The sequence below is a fragment of the Perca fluviatilis genome, chromosome 18, assembly GCF_010015445.1.
Source record: "Perca fluviatilis chromosome 18, GENO_Pfluv_1.0, whole genome shotgun sequence".
Lineage (NCBI taxonomy): Eukaryota > Metazoa > Chordata > Actinopteri > Perciformes > Percidae > Perca > Perca fluviatilis.
In genome coordinates this window covers 35,403,678-35,427,062 of record NC_053129.1, presented here as the reverse complement: position 1 = coordinate 35,427,062, position 23,385 = coordinate 35,403,678, and the positions used below count along the sequence as shown (strand labels likewise).

The 23,385-nt window shown below is 41.5% G+C and overlaps 1 protein-coding gene across 1 annotated transcript; it reads left to right on the top strand.

The window, feature by feature from the left end:
* The first annotated feature begins 5,031 nt into the window (after positions 1-5,031).
* LOC120546663 (kelch repeat and BTB domain-containing protein 11-like) lies at positions 5,032-13,172 on the top strand. The gene is made up of 2 exons (XM_039781782.1): positions 5,032-5,825; positions 11,743-13,172. The coding sequence occupies exons 1-2, from the start codon at positions 5,586-5,588 to the stop codon at positions 12,640-12,642; spliced, it is 1,140 nt and encodes a 379-aa protein (XP_039637716.1). The 5' UTR covers positions 5,032-5,585; the 3' UTR covers positions 12,643-13,172.
* The last annotated feature ends 10,213 nt before the right edge of the window (positions 13,173-23,385 follow it).

Below are 23,385 nucleotides of genomic sequence, written 5' to 3'. Positions count from 1 at the left end.
CTCCTTTATTACAGTTTTTTCCATCAGCTTACACACGTTTTCAAAACTATGTCTCCTTTTTCAAAACTCTACACACAATTCCCAAAACTGCACAAACAAAATGCTAAATACCTCACATCTCCTTCAAAATGAAACACTGCATTCAAAATACCATAAACACATCTCAAAATGAAGCATTTGCATCAACTGGCAAACACTTTTTTTCATAATAGTACATTTTTGGATATACCATGTACACACTGTTGTTCTAAATCTAAAGCTCTTTGGTCTCTCATAGGCTGATATCTACATTTACAATGTTCTAGAGAGAAGGGGGCGGATTGTATACACTGTGTAAAACAAAGTCATTAGAAATAGTTATTAGATAGCTGCATGCAGTATGGACGCCACTGTAAAGCTACTCAAGATGGGCTTCTCTCATGGTCAATCCGTGGTTGATCACATGATGAATAAGTGTGGCCCTGATCTCATCAGAGATGGCTCTCCCTTCTGCCTCTTCTTCCCTCCTCCTCCTCCTCCTCCGTTGTTGTCCCCTGTCTCTCCCTCCTCCTCCCCTTGCTTTCTGTCTATTGTTGGCATCCATTGTTCAAAACAGGTCATCTGACCTTTGACCTATGTATAGGCCTATACTAAAGCAGTGATTGGTTAGTGTTCAGTTATGACATAATGTGTTTGTAAATGTGAGAAGTGTGTGTGTGCCCTGGTGAGTAAGTGTAGCATTTTGATTGGTTGTGTTTAAAAAAGGAAAGCAAGTCACTTCCTGTTAGATTTTTGTGTCTTAGGTAGAGAATTGTGTGTAATGTTTTGAAGAAAGTGTTTTATGCTATTGAAAACTGAGTGAAAGGCTGAGAAATAGTTTATGGTTTTGGAGATTTGCTGTGTAGTTTTGCACTTTGAGTGAGAGGTTTCAAAAATCGTGTGACATGAAAAAGATTTTTGTGTGTAAGCAGTTGGAAAAAACTGTATTAAGGCTACGTTCAGACTGCAGGCAAACGGGGCCCAAATCAGATTTTTTTGGGGGGGTCAAATGAGCAGGTCAGACTTCTTCAGAAGTAGTGTGAACACTCAAATCAGATTTAGACCACTTCCATATGTGGTCCTGAATCAGACTCAGGTCTAATGTAGACCACCTCCATATGTGGTCATGAATCAAGATTCAAGATTAACTTTATTGTCCCACAACGTGGGAAATTTGTCTTGGGCACTCAACCCATGCTGCAGCCATAGTAAAAAAACAAATAAACACGGACAGCATGTACAAACAACAAATACTGTACAATACTATACCACAGGCTGTAGTATGGTCCTGATTGTGTATAAAAACCCAACACGGTGTCATGCAATACACTGGTTAAACATTACTCAAAATAAATACATTAAATTAAATTAAAAAAGAGAGATCACAAATACAACAATTACATATCTCCATCGTCATGCAGGCCTGTTACTTGCTGCTATTTAGAAGCTTAATAGACACACTGGTATAAATGAGTTGTTGAAAGGGTTTAGTCTCACCCTCCTACCAGAACGTGAGACGTGTCGCTAACAATTCAGACCCAGGTCTGCTGTAGACCACCTCCATATGTGGTCCTGAATCAGACCCAGGTCAATGCGGCCGCAGTGTGAACAACCAAGGCGGATTTGATGCCACTTTTACGTCTATCTACATCAACATTTGTCCCAATTCTGCTCCGGTGGGAGTTAGCCCAAAGATTTATTAATTTTGATTAGGACAATGCACATTAATCAACATTTCTGTAAAGGCACCAGTGTTGGCCAATCAGCTAATTTTCAACTTTAGTCCTAGTTACCCAGCATGCACGTCTTTATGGTGGGAAGAAACCGACGCAAACACGGGGAGAACATGCAAACTCCACACAGACAGGCCCTGCCTGGCCCGGGGGGGATCCAACTCTGCAGTGCCAACTTGCTGTGAGGCAGAAGTGCTAACCACTGAGCCACCGTGTTGCCTACACAGACACAGACAGTCACATTAAAAACCTAGACTAGGCCTAGAACATGGAGACCAGTGATGGAGCAAGTCAATGGAGGGAGAGGGAGGGGTTAGACCTAATTAGTGTTATGCTCATTAATGTTACGGCTGCCATTACACAAACATTTTGAAATAAAAGTGAAAATGCTGACTTCCTCCATGATCTCCCTAACTTTAGTGCAGCAGCGTGCTGCGTCTGATGTCATTGGTACTGGTCTTTTTAGGGGTGGAGCTAGACTCTCAGTACAATGGGGGCGGAGCTTCATCATGGGGCCCTCTGCTACTTAAGTCATTTTAAAATTAAAACCACTGTCTAACTGTACTCCCTGTGTTTTGGCCAATTTGGATGTGTGTGCATGTAGCAGTGTGTGTGTGTGGGGTGGTAGGTTTGTGTGAATCCAATCCAATCCAACTGTATTTGTTAAGCACTTTAAAACACCCAAAATTGACCAAAGTGCTGTACAGAAGAGTAAATAAAATACATGAATGGTTTGTTCGTTACGTCACCTGCGCACCTGTGTGTATGTGCTAATCAGCCAGGCTAGTAAGGGAATCACAGGTGAGCCAGAGGGGGAATTAGGTTCTGGGAAGCCACACAGTTTTTCAACCTCAGCTGTGTGATAGTGATGGTTTTTAGATCTCGTCTGTTCGTTTTTAATCTTTCAAGTCAGTCTTTAGTATGTGTATACATTTATACAATAAAGGATTAACCATATGACGATGCAGGACCTCATTTTTTGCAACAGCAAGAGTTGGAAATGGCTTCAAATTCCCTGCAGTGGCTTTTTTTGTGGACAGATTGCCACTACACCCTGGATAAATTGTCTAATTTTGGGAATTTTTTAAGAGAAAATCCCGCACACTGCCAATTACGCAAACAATAATTTATTAAGAAAAATACAACGTTTCGGTCTCAGACCTTCATCAGGTAAATTCTAACTTTGGGAAAAAATGAAAAAGCTATTTGAGAAAGAAGCAGACACAAGGGGTTGCATCATGCATTTGAAGGTTACATACTGTCATACTGACTCAAGAACGAAATAACGACATGAAAAAATAAAGAGAGCGTGGCTCGTTGGCTGGTCAATTCCCATGATGCAAGCCGGTAAATAGAGTTGTGTTAAAATGTGCCGATAAGTTTGCAATTTGTTCGAAATACAAATGTAACTTCAATTTTTTATTTTTTTTTATGTGTCTGCTTAGAATGTAGAGTTTGGTCGCCTGGTGATGGTCATTGTTGTGCTGGTTTACCATGGTAACCATGAGTTTAAGTGACTGTTACGTTTGATAAGAAGAGTTGGATTATTAGAACGTGAGATCATATGCAGTAATAAGCTTCTTTCAGATAATAATTTGCATGTGTCACTTGGCAAGGGCCCCTAATTGGCTCGGGGCCCTGGGGCACCCACGCTATCTCTGCTACTGTCTTTTGGGCATGCAGGTCAGTTCGAAACCGCAAACAGTTCACACTGGAATCTGATATAGACCACATTTTCAAAGGTCATGTGATCAGCCAAACAAAAACTCAGATCTGAGCAAAAAAATCTGAATTAGGCATTAAGACTTGAGGTGTGAACGTAGCCTTTCTTTCATTGGTTTAATTCCATCCTCTTTCTGCGAGTTTATGTTCTAACTCTCAGACTGTCGGTGCAGCTCTCAGATCAGATCAATTTAACATCTCAGAATGAGAGAAATCTGTCATTAAAACTACCCAGTCCTGACTCGTGAGCCTCAAACCGCCTGAACTAATTAACTCCTCTTTCTAATCCCAGCTCAAGACCTTCACACAATCAAAAGTCACCTTCTCTCTTTTCATCTGAGCAACAGTCTTCTCTTTGTGTAGTTTTTATACATTTCTTTTAAGTAATTTTATGTACTACTACTGACACCCTGAGGCAATAAATACAGATTATCTCTCTATCTATTATCGATCTGCCTATCTATCTATCTGTCTATCTATCTATCTCTCTCTCTCTATCTCTCTTTCTCTATCTATCTATCTATCTATCTGTCTATCTATCTATCTATCTATCTTTTTATCTATATCTTCTATCTTGTATCATCTATTATTTATCTATCTATATCTATTTCTATCTATATTCTTTTTCTTTCTATCTATCTATCTATCTTCTTCTTATATATCTATATATCTATATATCTATCTATCTATCTATCTATCTATCTCTTATCTATCTATCTATCTATTTATCTATCTATCTATTATCTATCTATCTATCTCTTCTATCTATTTTATCTATCTCTTATATATCTATATATCTATCTATTTAGCTACTCTCTATCTACCTATCTCTCCTACCTATCTACATCTATCTCTATCTCTTTCTATCTATCTCTTCTATCTATCTATATCTATATATCTCTCTATCTATCTATCTATCTATCTCTATATATCTATATATCTATCTATATATCTATCTATCTTGTATATATCTATATATCTATCTATCTATTCTCTCTCTATCTATCTATCTATCTACATTCTCTATCTACCTAATATCTATCTATTATATCTCTATATATTATCTTTTCTCTATCTATCTATATATCTCTATCTATCTATCTATATTCTATGTACTATTTATTATAATATAATCTGAGTCTGTCAGCGGCAAAAACAGAACTTTCAAAGTTAGGAGATTTTGGAGAGGGGAAAAATTGCCAAAAAACACCAAAGAAGATGTTTTAAAAAATCAAATCAAATCTGGACCTTCTGAATCTTATCAAATCAAGAAATCAGGGCGATACCCAGACATATTTATAATAAAATTAAAAAAATTAAAAAATAAAATATATATATATATATATAATATAAATATCACACACAGACACCCACAGACACACACACACGCACACACACTGTGACCTCTGCAGAGTAATATATATATATATATTGGCCCTTTAGGTTGATTTTGATGCGGATCATTTTGTATTTGTTCTCTAACGTAGGCCTATCTTTACTGTATAAAGGACGCAGTGTGAGTCCTGCAGAGACTCATTGTTCTTCAGGGGACAGCGGGGCGTCAGCTCGGAGAACACAGAGCCAGTGTGCAGCCACTGAAAGCCTTTGTGTCCGCAGACACCTCCGGGCTCTGCAGCGGACACACGCAGCAAACCTCCCCGCCCAGTAGGCGCAGAATCCCGGCTTCACCAGGCACCGCGCCCCGCTGAAAAGAGCGCAGGATGGAGGATCCCGAAGAGACGGTTTTTAGAGAGAACAGGTGTCGTTAGGTGCAGACAATTCTTCCCCCGTTTTCGCGTTTAGCAGTCTTTACAGTTACAGATTAAGCCGACAAAGGGCGATTTTAGATTAGGCACTAAAACGACTTGTTAGGATTAGAAGGGGAAAAAGAAGGGAGGGTGAATTTTCTGCCGACTTTGTTCGTGTGTGAAGAGATGGAGAATGGAAACTTGAAGCAACAGAGAGAATAAAGGGAGGAGTGGAGAGGAGGGGCGTTTTATTGTGGCGAGGAGAGCCAGAGGACAGGAGTCTGGATCTCTCCAGACGCATAGCACCTATAATCGTCTCTGACAGGCTGCAGGATCGATCTGATCCGCAAGAAACCCGGATCAAATGCAGAGCAGTGAGGGCAAAGAGGCAGAAGGACCCGCAGATTCTGCAGACATGTCGCTGGAGAAGTGCTTGGAGCTGCTGATAACAGCCAAGAGGGAAGGCAGGGAGGGGGAGAAGGAGCGGCTCTACCGCCACATGAGCGACCGCTACCTGGAAGTGCTGCGGACCCCCGGTGTGTTCGGCCGGCTCACAGCCGGGGAGAGGGAGCACATCCTGGCCCGGAGGATGGAGGGGCGGAAGGTCTCTTTTATTCTCTCTTTATGTTAGATATGAATGGAAGCATGTTGCTGCCAGCCGGGTTGTTACCGGGGTTAAGGTTATGCATATTTCTGCCAAGAAAAACGTTTCGGTATCACGTTATTATTAAGTTTATTGTAATAACTTGTGTAATAACATGTTTTTCATAGGCAGTGTATAGGAAAATGCTAAAGGTAGTCCAAGTGAGTTAAGGAAAGTTAAAAATACAAAAAAAAAAAGTGACAAAACATATGATTATAGCGGCAATAATATAGGAAAAAAAACGTCAGGAAAAAATGACAAATGGACTGAGGATGGGAGGAGGATTTGGTATTAGGCAGAATCGTAAAGGTCCTATGACATGCTGCTTTTTGGATGCTTTTATATAGCATCCAATACTAATATAAATATAAATAATATAAACCCTAATACTGTATCTGAAGTCTCTTTTATATAGACCTTAGTGGTCCCCTAATACTGTATCTGAAGTCTCTTATATATAGACCTTAGTGGTCCCCTAATACTGTATCTGAATTCTCTTTTATATAGACCTTAGTGGTCCCCTAATACTGTATCTGAATTCTCTTTTATATAGACCTTAGTGGTCCCCTAATACTGTATCTGAAGTCTCTTTTATATAGACCTTAGTGGTCCCCTAATACTGTATCTGAAGTCTCTTATATATAGACCTTAGTGGTCCCCTAATACTGTATCTGAAGTCTCTTTTATATAGACCTTAGTGGTCCCCTAATACTGTATCTGAATTCTCTTTTATATAGACCTTAGTGGTCCCCTAATACTGTATCTGAAGTCTCTTTTATATAGACCTTAGTGGTCCCCAATAATACTGTATCTGAATTCTCTTTATATAGACCGTAGTGGTCCCCTAATACTGTATCTGAAGTCTCTTTTATATAGACCGTAGTGGTCCCCTAATAAACTGTATCTGAAGTCTCTTATATATAGACCTTAGTGGTCCCCTATATACTGTATCTGAAGTCTCTTTATATAGACCTTAGTGGTCCCCTTAATACTGTATCTGAATTCTCTTTTATATAGACCTTAGTGGTCCCCTAATACTGTATATGAAGTCTCTTTTATATAGACCTTAGTGGTCCCCTAATACTGTATATGAAGTATCTTTTATATAGGCCTTAGTGGTCCCCTAATACTGTATCTGAAGTCTCTTTTATATAGACCTTAGTGGTCCCCTAATACTGTATCTGAAGTCTCTTTTATATAGACCTTAGTGGTCCCCTAATACTGTATCTGAAGTCTCTTTTATATAGGCCTTAGTGGTCCCCTAATACTGTATCTGAAGTCTCTTTTATATAGGCCTTAGTGGTCCCCTAATACTGTATCTGAAGTCTCTTTTATATAGACCTTAGTGGTCCCCTAATACTGTATCTGAAGTCTCTTTTATATAGACCTTAGTGGTCCCCAATAAACTGTATCTGAAGTCTCTTTTATATAGGCCTTAGTGGTCCCCTAATACTGTATCTGAAGTCTCTTTGATATAGACCTTAGTGGTCCCCTAATACTGTATCTGAAGTCTCTTTTATATAGGCCTTAGTGGTCCCCTAATACTGTATCTGAAGTCTCTTTATATAGACCTCAGTGGTCCCCTAATACTGTATCTGAAGTCTCTTTTATATAGACCTTAGTGGTCCCCTAATACTGTATCCGAAGTCTCTTTTATATAGGCCTTAGTGGTCCCCTAATACTGTATCTGAAGTCTCTTTTATACTAGTGCCCCCTTAATACTGTATCTGAAGTCTCTTTTTGATATAGACCTTAGTGGTCCCCTATACTGTATCTGAAGTCTCTTTATATAGGCCTTAGTGGTCCCCTAATACTGTATCTGAAGTCTCTTTTATATAGACCTTAGTGGTCCCCTAATACTGTATCTGAAGTCTCTCTTTATATAGACCTTAGTGGTCCCCTAATACTGTATCTGAAGTCTCTTTTATATAGACCTTAGTGGTCCCCTAATACTGTATCTGAAGTCTCTTTTATATAGGCCTTAGTGGTCCCCTAATACTGTATCTGAAGTCTCTTTTATATAGACCTTAGTGGCCCCCTAATACTGTATCTGAAGTCTCTTTTATATAGGCCTTAGTGGTCCCCTAATACTGTATCTGAAGTCTCTTTATATAGGCCTTAGTGGTCCCTCTAATACTGTATCTGAAGTCTCTTTGATATAGACCTTAGTGGTCCCCTAATACTGTATCTGAAGTCTCTTTTATATAGGCCTTAGTGGTCCCCTAATACTGTATCTGAAGTCTCTTTTATATAGACCTCAGTGGTCCCCTAATAAACTGTATCTGAAGTCTCTTTTATATAGACCTTAGTGGTCCCCTAATACTGTATCCGAAGTCTCTTTTATATAGGCCTTAGTGGTCCCCTAATACTGTATCTGAAGTCTCTTTATATAGACCTTAGTGGTCCCCTAATACTGTATCCGAAAGTCTCTTTTATATAGACCTTAGTGGTCCCTAATACTGTATCTGAAGTCTCTTTTATATAGACCTTCAGTGGTCCCCAATAATACTGTATCCGAAGTCTCTTTTATATAGACCTTAGTGGTCCCCTAATACTGTATCCGAAGTCTCTTTTATATAGGCCTGGTGGAGCGGTCCTAATACTGTATCTGAAGTCTCTTTATATAGGCCTTAGTGGTCCCCTAATACTGTATCTGAAGTCTCTTTTAATATAGGCCTTAGTGGTCCCCTAATACTGTATCTGAAGTCTCTTTATATAGACCTTAGTGGTCCCCTAATACTGTATCTGAAGTCTCTTTTATATAGGCCTTAGTGGTCCCCTAATACTGTATCTGAAGTCTCTTTTATATAGACCTTAGTGGTCCCCTAATACTGTATCTGAAGTCTCTTTTATATAGACCTTAGTGGTCCCCTAATACTGTATCTGAAGTCTCTTTTATATAGACCTTAGTGGTCCCCTAATACTGTATCTGAAGTCTCTTTATATAGACCTTAGTGGTCCCCTAATACTGTATCTGAAGTTCTTTTTATATAGACCTTAGTGGTCCCCTAATACTGTATCTGAAGTCTCTTTTATATAGACCTTAGTGGTCCCCTAATACTGTATCTGAAGTCTCTTTTATATAGACCTTAGTGGTCCCCTAATACTGTATCTGAAGCTCTCTTTTATATAGACCTTAGTGGTCCCTAATACTGTATCTGAAGTCTCTTTTATATAGACCTTAGTGGTCCCCTAATACTGTATCTGAAGTCTCTTTTATTTAGACCTTAGTGGTCCCCTAATACTGTATCTGAAGTCTCTTTTATATAGACCTTAGTGGTCCCCTAATACTGTATCTGAAGTCTCTTTTATTTAGACCTTAGTGGTCCCATAATACTGTATCTGAAGTCTCTTTTATATATAGGACCTTAGTGGTCCCCTAATACTGTATCTGAAGTCTCTTTTATATAGGCCTTAGTGGTCCCCTAATACTGTATCTGAAGTCTCTTTTATATAGACCTTAGTGGTCCCCTATTACTGTATCTGAAGTCTCTTTTATATAGACCTCAGTGGTCCCAATACTGTATCCGAAGTCTCTTTTATATAGGCCTTAGTGGTCCCCTATTACTGTATCTGAAGTCTCTTTTATATAGGCCTTAGTGGTCCCCTATAATACTGTATCTGAAGTCTCTTTGATATAGACCTTAGTGGTCCCCTAATACTGTATCTGAAGTCTCTTTTATATAGGCCTTAGTGGTCCCCTAATACTGTATCTGAAGTCTCTTTTATATAGACCTTTAGTGGTCCCCCTAATACTGTATCTGAAGTCTCTTTTATATAGACCTTAGTGGTCCCCTAATACTGTATCTGAAGTCTCTTTTATATAGGCCTTAGTGGTCCCCTAATACTGTATCTGAAGTCTCTTTATATAGACCTTAGTGGTCCCCAATACTGTATCTGAAGTCTCTTTTATATAGGCCTTAGTGGTCCCCTAATACTGTATCTGAAGTCTCTTTTATATAGACCTTAGTGGTCCCCTAATACTGTATATGAAGTCTCTTTTATATAGACCTTTAGTGGTCCCCTAATACTGTATCTGAAGTCTCTTTTATATAGGCCTTAGTGGTCCCCTAATACTGTATCTGAAGTCTCTTTTTATATAGGCCTTAGTGGTCCCCTAATACTGTATCTGAAGTCTCTTTTATATAGACCTTAGTGGTCCCCTAATACTGTATCTGAAGTCTCTTTTATATAGACCTTAGTGGTCCCCTAATATGTATCTGAAGTCTCTTTTATATAGGCCTTAGTGGTCCCCTAATACTGTATCTGAAGTCTCTTTTATATAGACCTTAGTGGTCCCCTAATACTGTATCTGAAGTCTCTTTTATTTAGACCTTAGTGGTCCCCTAATACTGTATCTGAAGTCTCTTTTATATAGGCCTTAGTGGTCCCCTAATACTGTATCTGAAGTCTCTTTATATAGACCTTAGTGGTCCCCTATACTGTATCTGAAGTCTCTTTTATATAGACCTTAGTGGTCCCCTATTACTGTATCTGAAGTCTCTTTTTATTTAGACCTTAGTGGTCCCCTTAATACTGTATCTGAAGTCTCTTTTATATAGACCTTAGTGGTCCCCTAATACTGTATCTGAAGTCTCTTTTATATAGGCCTTAGTGGTCCCCTAATACTGTATCCAAGTCTCTTTTATATAGACCTTAGTGGTCCCCTTAATACTGTATCTGAAGTCTCTTTATATAGACCTTAGTGGTCCCCTAATACTGTATCTGAAGTCTCTTTTATATAGGCCTTAGTGGTCCCCTAATACTGTATCTGAAGTCTCTCTTTATATAGACCTTAGTGGTCCCCTAATACTGTATCTGAAGTCTCTTTTATTTAGACCTTAGTGGTCCCCTAATACTGTATCTGAAGTCTCTTTTATATAGGCCTTAGTGGTCCCCTAATACTGTATCTGAAGTCTCTTTTATATAGACCTTAGTGGTCCCCTAATACTGTATCTGAAGTCTCTTTTATATAGACCTTGGTGGTCCCTAATACTGTATCTGAAGTCTCTTTTATTTAGACCTTAGTGGTCCCCTAATACTGTATCTGAAGTCTCTTTTATTTAGACCTTAGTGGTCCCCTAATACTGTATCTGAAGTCTCTTTTATATAGGCCTTAGTGGTCCCCTAATACTGTATCTGAAGTCTCTTTAATATAGACCTTAGTGGTCCCCTAATACTGTATCTGAAGTCTCTTTTATATAGACCTTAGTGGTCCCCTAATACTGTATCTGAAGTCTCTTTTATATAGACCTTAGTGGTCCCCTAATACTGTATCTGAAGTCTCTTTATATAGACCTCAGTGGTCCCCTAATACTGTATCTGAAGTCTCTTTTATATAGACCTTAGTGGTCCCCTAATACTGTATCTGAAGTCTCTTTTATATAGACCTTAGTGGTCCCCTAATACTGTATCTGAAGTCTCTTTCCCGAAATTCAGCCTTGGTGCAGAATTACAGCCACTAGAGCCAGTCCCACAATGAGCTTTCCTTAGGATGTGCCATTTCTGTGTCGGTAGCTATTGAGGAGGAGAGGGGGGAAGGTGAAGGGTGGGGGTGTGGCCTTGACCAGCTGCCACTTTGCTCGTTTGAAAGCCATGATGTCTCTCTCTCATGGGTGGGCCAAATTCTCTGGGTGGTCAAAGCAGAGAAAGGGGAGGTAACCTTGCTCCTTATGACCTCATAAGGAGAAGATTCCTGATTGGTCCATCTGAGCTTTCATTTTCTCAAAGGCAGAGCAGGATACCCAGGGCTCGGTTTACACCTATCACCATTTCTAGCCAATTGGGGGACCAAAGGCAGGCCGGGGGAACTCATATTAATGTTAAAAAAAAACTCAAAGTGACATTTTCATGCCATGTATGTTTTTGTCATGTGAAGGTGCTGGCGGTGGCTGAAACCAGCGAGGTGTACGAGCGGGGGGGCAGCCGGGAGAGCAGCCGGCCACAGAGCCCGCAGCAGGACGGCGCCAGGCGGCTGTTTTACCTCGATACGGAAAGCCAAGCGGGTCATAAATCGGCGCGCTGGCAGTGGGAGGAGCTGACCCGACTGCCGGAGGAGATCCCGGCCAAAGGCTCGGCGATGTGCACGCTGTACAACTACCTGTTCGTGGCGGGCGGCATGAGCGGCGCCAAAGCGTCGGATCGAGTCTTCTGCTACAACCCGCGGACGCGCCGGTGGAGCCAGATCAGACCGCTCGGCGAGCCGCGCTGCCAGCTTCGGCTCGTGTCCATGGACGGGCATCTGTACGCCGTCGGAGGGGAGTGTCTGTTCACCGTGGAGCGCTACGACCCGCGCGCCGACCGCTGGAGCGCCGTGGCGCCGCTGCCGAAAGGCTCCTTCGCCGTGGCTCACGAGGCGACCTCGTGCGGCGGCGAGCTGTTCGTGTCCGGCGGCTCGCTCTTCTACCGCCTGCTGCGCTACGACTCGCGCCGAGACGAGTGGGAGGAGTGTCCGTTCAACGAGAGCCGGCGCCGCTCCACGGACATGGTGGCTCACCGCGGCCTCGTGTACCGCTTCGACGTGGAGCGCGAGCGCGCCGCGGTGAGCGTGTACAAGTACAACACGGCGGCGAAGGCGTGGCACGGCGGCGCCAGCTTCCCGCTCTCGGAGACGCTGCCGTTTCGCTGCGCCGTGCTCGGCGAGCGGATCTACTGCGTGAACCGGAGCGGCACGCTGCTGTTCGACGTGCGGGAGGACAGAGAGGGCTTCCTGCCCGACGCGCTGCCCTCGCCGCCGGATACCCGAGGAGCGCTCGTGCCTTTCGTTCTCGCTCTCTAACGCTACGTTTCCACGTGGTCGGCTATTTTCATAAACGGACATTTCAACCTCTCTGTTTTCAAAAGTAACATCGCGCACAGCTGTCAGTCTTCAGATAAGTGTTCGTTTACACGTACCCGTGTATATATGTGCCGTCAATGCAGCCAAGAGCACGCCAGACCTGTAGGTGGCGGTGTACCGAGACCTGTAGGAGGAGGTGTACCGAGACCTGTAGGAGGAGGTGTACCGAGACCTGTAGGTGGAGGTGTAACGAGACCTGTAGGTGGAGGTGTACCGAGACCTGTAGGAGGAGGTGTAGCGAGACCTGTAGGTGGAGGTGTAACGAGACCTGTAGGTGGAGGTGTAACGAGACCTGTAGGTGGAGGTGTAGCGAGACCTGTAGGTGGAGGTGTACCGAGACCTGTAGGTGGAGGTGTACCGAGACCTGTAGGAGGAGGTGTAGCGAGACCTGTAGGTGGAGGTGTAACCAGACCTGTAGGTGGAGGTGTAACGAGACCTGTAGGTGGCGGTGTACGAGACCTGTAGGTGGAGGTGTAACGAGACCTGTAGGTGGAGGTGTACCGAGACCTGTAGGTGGAGGTGTAACCAGACCTGTAGGTGGAGGTGTAGCGAGACCTGTAGGTGGAGGTGTAACGAGACCTGTAGGTGGAGGTGTAACGAGACCTGTAGGTGGAGGTGTAACCAGACCTGTAGGTGGAGGTGTAACCAGACCTGTAGGTGGAGGTGTAACGAGAAGCTCAAGCCCACGTTAGCCAATCAGAATCCAGAAAATAGCAACAACAGCAACCAATCACTTCCTCTTCCTCTCTCTCGGCTGCCTAAACCTCCGTTTGTCTCAGTTTACGTGCAAACACGCAAACGAAGATTTCAAAAAACTCCTCTCTGGCCGGAGTTTTTAGAAAGACTCGGTTCAGAGGAGAGTTCTCCGTTTGCGTGTAAACAAAGAGAAATGTCTCCGTTTGTAAAAATAACCACGTACGTGTAAACAGGGTCTAAACCGGTGATTTTCAACCACTGAGCCGCGGCACACTAGTGTGAGAGATCGTCCTGTGTGCCGTGGGAAATTATCAGATTTTACTTAATTGGTCCAACAACATTTTTTATTGAGTTACTGCAAATAATGTGCCATTGTTGCGCATCTGTGCCTAACAATGTGATGACTGGCAGAGAAATTAAATCCTATTCTGTGTCAGTAGGTGGCAGTATAGCGCAATAATGACTTACTGCCACCTGGTGGCAGTGCCAGGATGTAAGCAGTAGGGCCCAGATCATCGATGTAAGCCTGCAACAGCGATGGATACATTTTTAAAAAGGAAAAATGCAGATTCTGATCTGATTAGGCTACAATGTGTCATTTTGTAACATTTTTGGTTGGTGGTGTGCCGCGGGATTTTTTTAATGTAAAAAAATGTGCCGTGGCTCAAAAAAGGTTGAAAAACACTGGTCTAAACCGGGACAGCTGTCTCGGGGGGGCGGAGCCTCTCGGGCTGCAGCGCCCAATGTTTTTCCTCCCAAGCACCCCAATCTTAGAGGGCTTTAAAATAACTTTAACTTGTGTGTGTGTCATTTCCCGTTCAGTCGTTCAGTCTCTCTGTAGCAAAAGTTCTCTAAGGCCTCCTGCACACTGGCTGGGTGTTACTGTTGCGTAGCCTTGTCTGGACACATGGATGTTTTCCATAAACATAAACATAAATATATTCTGATCTGATTACAGCAGAGACCATGTCGGCCGTATTGACGGCAGAATAGGCTCCAGAATATTTCCTTCTGGATTGACAGGTGCAATAATTTTACATTTAAATATGACATTTATATATCTGCATTTATGTCAAAACCTAGAGACTTTCAATTCAATTCAATTTTATTTATAGTATCAAATCATAACAAGAGTTATCTCGAGACACTTTACAGATAGAGTAGGTTTAGACCACACTCTATAATTTACAAAGCCCCAACAATTCCAATAAGAGCAAGCATTAGCAGTGGCTGTTGCAACAGTGGCGAGGAGAAACTCCCTTTTAGGAAGAAACCTCGGCAGACCCAGAACACCAACATGTCATTTATTAAATATATTTGTGTTAAAATGACATATAAACATCTTTTCCTATTCTATTTTGTCTGGAAGCGCTTCGTGAAAAATAGTCGTTGGTTCTATTTCTAGCACGCACGTGTTTTTTCTGAGACGTGCGTGTCGCGCAGGCAGTGTGCACGCTGTAACCTGTTACCATGGGAGCCCAAATATAAACAGACAGGCCACGCAGCAGACACGCTCACACCACGCAGCCAGTGTGCAGGAGGCCTTCCTGGGAAACTATCGCCTTCATTTCAGGATCAGTAAAGCTGTTTACTACCCCACCTGTGCTATGGAACATCAGACAGTTTTTGCCTCTATTACCTGACATTTTTGACGGGTTTTTTTTAACATTTTTGTCGCTTTTTAAAACATTGTCAGTGCCTTGTTGTGTTTGACGCTTTTTTCAAAGCTTTATTCTGCTGTTTTTCTAGGCTTTCAATGCCTTTTAGTCGCTTTTTTTTCAATGTTTTTGGCGCTTTTATGTCATTTTAGTCAACATTCGTTGACGTTTTTTAAAACATTTTAACTGCGAAGAGCGCTGCGTTCAACCATCCATGTTATTTTTGGGAAATTTTGTTGAAAGAAACCACATCTCTGATATTAGACAACTTTGAAAAGGGGTCAGATTTGACCCGAGGACAACAGGAGGATTAATTAAACCAAACAGGACATTCATTCACAGCTTTCCAGTCCTTAAAGTAGGAGCTGCGATCACTTTTTGGCAAGGACCGGATGGGTTGTAATTTAGGGTACGGGGCAGACGATCATTGTTTGGCATGAAAGCGGACCTTCCTCTTCCTCAGCTGTGCCTTTTGCTGTAACTTCTGATTTCAACAAATTACTCAATTTACTGGAAACATGTGCTGATGTTTTGCTGCATGCAAAAAGAGATTAAACATCTGGAGAAGTGACTGAATGTGAGTGGTGTAGTCAAATGTATTGTAATGGGTATACTGTACTGTATATATATATTGGCCAGAATCTGCCTTTGGGTTATATAATAGTGGGGGGTCTGGGTGTCCTCCCCCAAGGGAGTTTTGAGTGTCAACAACTTCATTTCCTGTATTCGGATACACTTTTATACACCAATTTACCAACATGGCATCATGACTTTGCTGCGTATACCAGTGTATCATGTAGACTACACCACTGCTAGAGCTGCAACTACCAATTATTTTATTGTGTATTATTCTCTGGATGAATGGATGAGTTGTTCTGTCTTTAAAAATATGGATCAGTGTTTCCCAAAAAGCCTAAGATGACGTCATCAAATGTCTTGTTTTGTCCACAACTCAAAGATATTCAGTTAACTGGACACATGTTTTGACTTGCTGCTGCATGAAAAAGAGATTAAACATCTGGAGAATCCAGCTGATGGACGAGATTCAATGTGAATATTTTAATAATATAATATATAATATGTTTGATGATTGTGAGTCTGAAACTGAAGGAGCGATTGCCGTAACATTGCCGGTATATTTACTTTATTGAGAAACGAGACATTTTATTGTTTTATATAACTTTATTGTTGTTCATGACATTTTATTGTCTTTGAGACATTTTTATTGTCTTTATATTTACGATGAAGAGCGCGATGATGATGAGCGAGAAATTTACGAGATGAGATGAAAGGGCGAGATGATGAGAAACGTGAGAGATGATAGATGAGAGATGAGATGATGAAAGACGGAGATGATGGGCGAGCGAGATGATGGAGGAAATGGATGGAGAGGGTGAGATGAGTGAGAGATGAGTGAGATGGAGAGGAGGAGAGGTGAGTGAGAGGATGGATGGAGAGAGGCAAGGAGAGGGGGAGAGGAGGGGAGGAAATGGAGATGATGAGGAGGATGGAGGAGGAGGAGAGGAGGATGAGAGGATGGATGGAGGAGGAAGGAGGAGAGGAGGAGGAATGGAGAGGGGGGAGGTGGAAGGAGTGGAGGAAGGAGGGTGGAGGAGGAGGAGGAGAGAGGAGGAGAGGAGGAGGAGGAGGAGGAGAGGAGAGTGGAGGAGAGGAGTGGAAGGAGAGGAGAGGAGGAAAGGAGGAGAGAGGAGAGGAGAGGAGAGGAGGAGGAGGAGAGAGAGGAGGAGAGGAGAGGAGGAGAGGAGGAGAGAGAGAGGAGAGGAGAGAGAGGAGAGGAGAGAGGAGGAGAAATGGAATGGAGAGAGGGAGAGAGAGAGAGAGAGAGAGAGAGGAAGGAGAGAGAGAGAGGAAGGAGAATGGATGGAGGGATGGAGGGGAGATGGTGTCTGGTGGAGATATGCTGGCTCTATACACGCTTAAAAGTCCTGATTATTTACATGGAGTCTGGTGGAGATATGCTGGCTCTATACACGCTAAAAGTCCTGCGATTATTTACATGGAGTCTGGTGGAGATATGCTGGCTCTATACACGCTAAAAGTCCTGGAATATTTACATGGAGTCTGGTGGAGATATGCTGGCTCTATACATGCTAAAAAGTCGTGATTATTTACATGGAGTCTGGTGGAGATATGCTGGCTCTATACACGCTTAAAAGTCCTGATTATTAACATGGAGTCTGGTGGAAATATGCTGGCTCTATACACGCTTAAAAGTCCTGATTATTAACATGGAGTCTGGTGGAGATATGCTGGCTCTATACACGCTAAAAGTCCTGATTATTTACATGGAGTCTGGTGGAGTTTGGTGATGGTGATTACCCTTTAAGGAAAGAAACATCTACAGCCAACAACACAGATTCAAATATCACATGGTTGTTTCCAGGAGCTGTTTATTATTTACAGTTTTTTTACAATTGCTATGACAATTTTTTCAATACTTTTAACAACTTTCTTAAACTCTTAACGAACTCAACACACCTACTACACACAATTGGCAAAAGAGTTAATTTCATGCTCAAAATCACACATTGTAAACTAAACTCCAACACTAATTTTCAAAATACAACAATTCAATATGTGTGTGCATATTTAAGTAGCTTATGCTGTAATGCTGTATGGAGAGGAATCCGCTGACACTGTTCTTGATCATAAAGGTTTATTTACATCAAAGAATTCAGCATCAATTTACAAGTCCTGCAAGAGTCCTGCAGAGTCCTGCAGAGCCCGGAGAGCGACAGCAAACCAATTCTCTGAATAGTCACTGAGACGGCTCTGCTGTTAAACCATGGTATATATGTCCTCTAATTTGAGTAACATAAGGTGGGGGTGGGAGCAATAATTGACTAATTGGCGGTATGTCCATCAAAGCACCCTCTGTAATGAAGATGAGGCCTCACGTACTAATGCTTCCCTGATGTTTTCCTGTGGTCATTTCCTATGTTCATTTGGATCATCATTATGCCGAACCTACAAGTCATATAGATAATGATAATAATTCAGACAAAACTCAAGTACAAACTATATAGAATGGTAATTTACAGAAATGTTGATTAATATGCATTGTCCTAATCAAATAAAACTTACAACAACAGATACTTCACTACTACACACAATTGGCTAAAAGGTTAATTTCATGCTCAAAATCACACATTGTAAACTAAACTCTAACACTGATTTTCAAAATACAATAATTCACTAACACAATACACTATGTCTACCAAAACAATGCAATCATGTCTCAGTCAAGTCAAATAATTCTTCCAAATCACTAACACATGTTCTCTCAACAGGAACATCATTTAGTCAATCATAGCACAATATCATACAAAAACACTAACATCCCATGGAATTACAGAAACTACATTAGTTTATAAGTGTGTCAGGTCTGCCCCTTATATCAGTCCTTCCAGAAAATGTGGAGTTGATTGTTGCGGCAAAAATCCTTGATTATGCCCACGTTTCTTAAAATGCGATGGAATATGCTATATGATATTTATGCAATTTTTATGTGATGAAACTTTGGCAAAAATCGTGGTTTGATGACAAAGACAAAAGTGATTTCCCCCAACACCCTGCTTTTCGATGATGTTCACATCGCATAATTTCCTACTTCATAACTTTCCCATGGCAACAGGGGGAAACGGCTGCTCTTGTGTGAAGTAAACGTAACATTTTTCAACTTTCTGCTAAGATATATTACGGGACTTTTTGCAAACTAAAATGCGGGTTATGAAATCAGCAAATAACCGTATATTTTGCGGAAATCGCAATTTATAGCGTAAAAGCGTCATATTTGAAAAAATATTGGCTGATTATGCGTTGAATTATGCGATTGCATAATCACGTTTTTCTGGAGGGACTGATATATAACAGACAATAGTATAATGTATTGATCACAGATTGCGTTTTGCACTGCAGTTTCTCTTGAAGCCTCTCCACATTTCTGTTTTGTTGAATTTAATAGATGCATGCATATTTATTTTTCCTTTTAAAGATCATTTTTTGGGCTTTTCCGCCTTTATTTGACAGGACAGCTAGCTGAGAAAGGGGAGAAAGAGAGATGGAGAGGGGAAGACATGCAGGAAATCATCACAGGTTGGATTTGAACCCTGGACCTCTGCGTCCAGGCATAAACCTCCAAGTATATCGTACCTGCTCTACCCACTGATCCAACCCGGCCACCGTTTTGTTTTTGTTGCTGCAGTAATTCAATGGAAAAAATTATTGACCCATCTCAGAGTAGCTTTATAGAATGTACGGTTTATGAAAAAAAAGGAGACAGAATTGTCCTGGTACCTCTCTTCCTCTCCCTTGTGAAGGCATTTTTCTTATTTTCTGTATTCATCTACAGTATATTGTTCAAATAGGTCCTCTTTACTGTATGTACTACCATAGGTCCTCCTTTACTGGACTACCATAATGCCCCTTCTTTACTGGATTACCATAGGTCCCTTCTTTACTGGACTACCATAGGTCCTCTTTACTGGACTACCATAGGTCATCTTTTACTGGACTACCATAAGTCCCTCTTTACTGGATTAGCATAGGTCCTCTTTACTGGACTACCATAATCCCTCTTTACTGGATTACCATAGGTCCTCTTTTACTGGGCTACCATACGTCCTCTTTTACTGGATTACCATAGGTCCTCTCTTTTACTGGACTACCATAGGTCCTCTTTTACTGGACTACCATACGTCCTCTTTACTGGATTACCATAGGTCCTCCTTTACTGGACTACCATACGTCCTCTTTTACTGGATTACCATAGGTCCTCTCTTTTACTGGACTACCATACCTCTCTTTACTGGATTACCATAGGTCCTCTTTACTGGACTACCATAGGTCCTCTTTACTGGACTACCATAGGGTCCTCTTTTACTGGATTACCATAGGTCCCTTCTTTACTGGACTACCATAGGTCCTTCTTTACTGGACTACCATAGGTCCTCCTTTACTGGACTCACCATATGATCATGCGATTGAAAGAACCTCAACACCTGAGTATGTTGTTTTCCTAGAAGGGAATCAGCTATGATTGATCTATTTGCATAACTTCAATCAGCTGTTTCTCAATAAATGGCCTGTATAAAATGCGGGGATATATTTGTGTTTCAATTTACAATATGATCCGCTGTTCACTTTGACTTTAGCCTATAAGTTAGGTTTAGAACATGATGTTATCTGTTCTGACATACAGAGTAAAAGCATTTAAATTTGGTAATAAAGATCCATTGTTTTGGTTTTGAGCTTGTGTTGGTAAAAGAAGTTCAAGCTTTTTAAATGTGTGTTAACTGTATGCATTTTGTGTCAAAGCAACAAATGTTGTTAACTGCTATAGCCTACACAGACAGATGTTGTGCTAACTGTGTTAAGAGTTTGGGAAAGTTGTTAAAAGTATTGGAAAAGTGTCATAGCGATCGTTGAAAACTGTAATGATAAAGTAAAATATATTACTTGAGCAGAAGTCTCTCCATGAGCAGACAAAAAACTTCCTCCCTCCCCCAACATCCTGTTTCCTGCAGAATCCACAAATCAAACATAGAAACAACATCATCACTCCCTGCAATTGAATCAAAGCCGCTTCTAAAGTTTCTTCCCCAAAATCCATAACCTCACATGCACTGACTTACAGTCCTACCCCCAACCCGGACTCTCTTCTACCCACCTACAGTGCAATATTAATATTTAATACTTTTATTAATATTGATAATTCTGTGCAATTTTCATTACTGTGCAATATCAATACCTCACACTGCACATCACACTGTATATATAACCATATCTATGTGACACAGACACACACACACACACACAAACACACAAACCTCTTATAATATAGAGTATAATGGGTAGTATAATAGTATAATCTCTTTAGGCCATTTTACGAAGCTCTGTGCGCGGAGCCTCCACAGGACCATAAATCCAATTGTGTGTGTGTGTGTGGTGTGATGTGTGTGGTGAGTTCCTGTTAGCAATACATGGCCAACCTTATCTCTTCATACTCACTCTCTACTGCTGTCTCTCTACACCACTCTCTACTGTTGTCTCTCTACATACTACTCTCTCACTGCTGTCTCTCTCTACATACTCACTCTCTACTGCTGTCTCTCTCTACATACCACTTCTTACTGTTGTCTCTCTACATACTACTCTCACTGCTGTCTCTCTACATACCACTCTCACTGTTGTCTCTCTACATACTACTCTCTACTGCTGTCTCTCTACATACTACTCTCACTGCTGTTCCCCACATACTACTCTACTGCTGTCTCTCTACATACTACTCTCTACTGCTGTCTCTCTACAGACTACTCTCTACTTAAAACAATTCTCTTACATACCACTCTCATCACACCCCTTACACACTCTCATCATGTCTCTACATACTCACCACTGCTGTCTCTCTACACTACCTCTACTGCTGTCTCTCTACATACTCACTCTACTGCTGTCTCTCTACATACTCACTCTACCAGAACATTGTCTCTACATACCACTTCCCCACTGCTGCCTCTACATACTCACTCTCTACTCAGCTGTCTCTACATACTCACTCTCCACTGCTGTCTCTACATACTCACTTCACGCTGTCTCTACATACTCACTCTCTACTGTCTCTCTACATACTACTTTCTACTGGTGTCTCTCTACATACTACTCTCTACTGGTGTCTCTCTACATACTACTCTCACGCTGTCTCTAACTTCTACCGGTGTCTCTCTACACACTACTCTCTACTGCTGTCTCTCTACATACTACTCTCTACTGCTGTCTCTCTACATACTACTCTCTACTGCTGTCTCTCTACATACTACTTTCTACTGGTGTCTCTCTACATACTACTCTCTACTGCTGTCTCTCTACATACTACTTTCTACTGCTGTCTCTCTACATACTACTCTCTACTGCTGTCTCTCTACATACTACTCTCTACTGCTGTCTCTCTACATACTACTTTCTACTGCTGTCTCTCTACATACTACTTTCTACTGGTGTCTCTCTACATACTACTCTCTACTGCTGTCTCTCTACATACATATGTTCTTGTTTTTGTCACTTTTCTCAAGCCATGCTGCTATGTCCCAGGACGTCCCTAGATAGTTAGGCCATTCAATGAACCGCACAGTGACTAACAGAGGAAACATCTGTCTGTCACATGACTCACAACTGGATCTTTGTCGCTGCATGACAGCCAATAAAACGATGCTTCATGCAAAGACTTCTGGGTATTACAGAGAACAGGAAGGTTTCTGTGTTTCTGTGGGAAAAAGATGGTTGAGTAGTAACAATGTGAGTATTATCTGATAAAATCAATCATCAAGTAACAAGTCTTTGATCTGTTAGACACACACAGACAAACACACACACACACAGACACAACACACAGACACATACACACACACACACACACAAACACACACATACACACACATACACAAACACGCACACACACAAACACGTACACACAAACACATAGACACACACACACACACACAGACAAACACACACACACAGAACACACACACACACACACAAACACACACACACACACACACACACACATACACAGTCGATCTGTTGTCTTCCTGCATCTTAATCTTCATCAACAAAAAGCTTCTGTGGAGAACACTCAAAGTGGACAGAAACTAAATAAAACTATCAACATCCATCTTGGTTCATCTTTCCACTGTTCCAACAATCACCACTCTGGTTTGGTTGAAATAAACCCTTAATTCACCCATTTACATGTGGAGATATGCTGGCTCTATACACGCTAAGAGTCCTGATTATTTAAATGGAGTCTGGTGGAGTTATGCTGGCTCTATACACGCTAAAAGTCCTGATTATTTACATGGAGTCTGGTGGAGATATGCTGGCTCTATACACGCTAAAAGTCCTGATTATTTACATGGAGTCTGGTGGAGATATGCTGGCTCTATACACGCTAAAAGTCCTGATTATTTACATGGAGTCTGGTGGAGATATGCTGGCTCTATACACGCTAAAAGTCCTGATTATTTACATGGAGTCTGGTGGAGATATGCTGGCTCTATACACGCTAAAAGTCCTGATTATTTACATGGAGTCTGGTGGAGATATGCTGGCTCTATACACGCTAAAAGTCCTGAATATTTACATGGAGTCTGGTGGAGATATGCTGGCTCTATACATGCTAAAAGTCGTGATTATTTACATGGAGTCTGGTGGAGATATGCTGGCTCTATACACGCTAAAAGTCCTGATTATTAACATGGAGTCTGGTGGAAATATGCTGGCTCTATACACGCTAAAAGTCCTGATTATT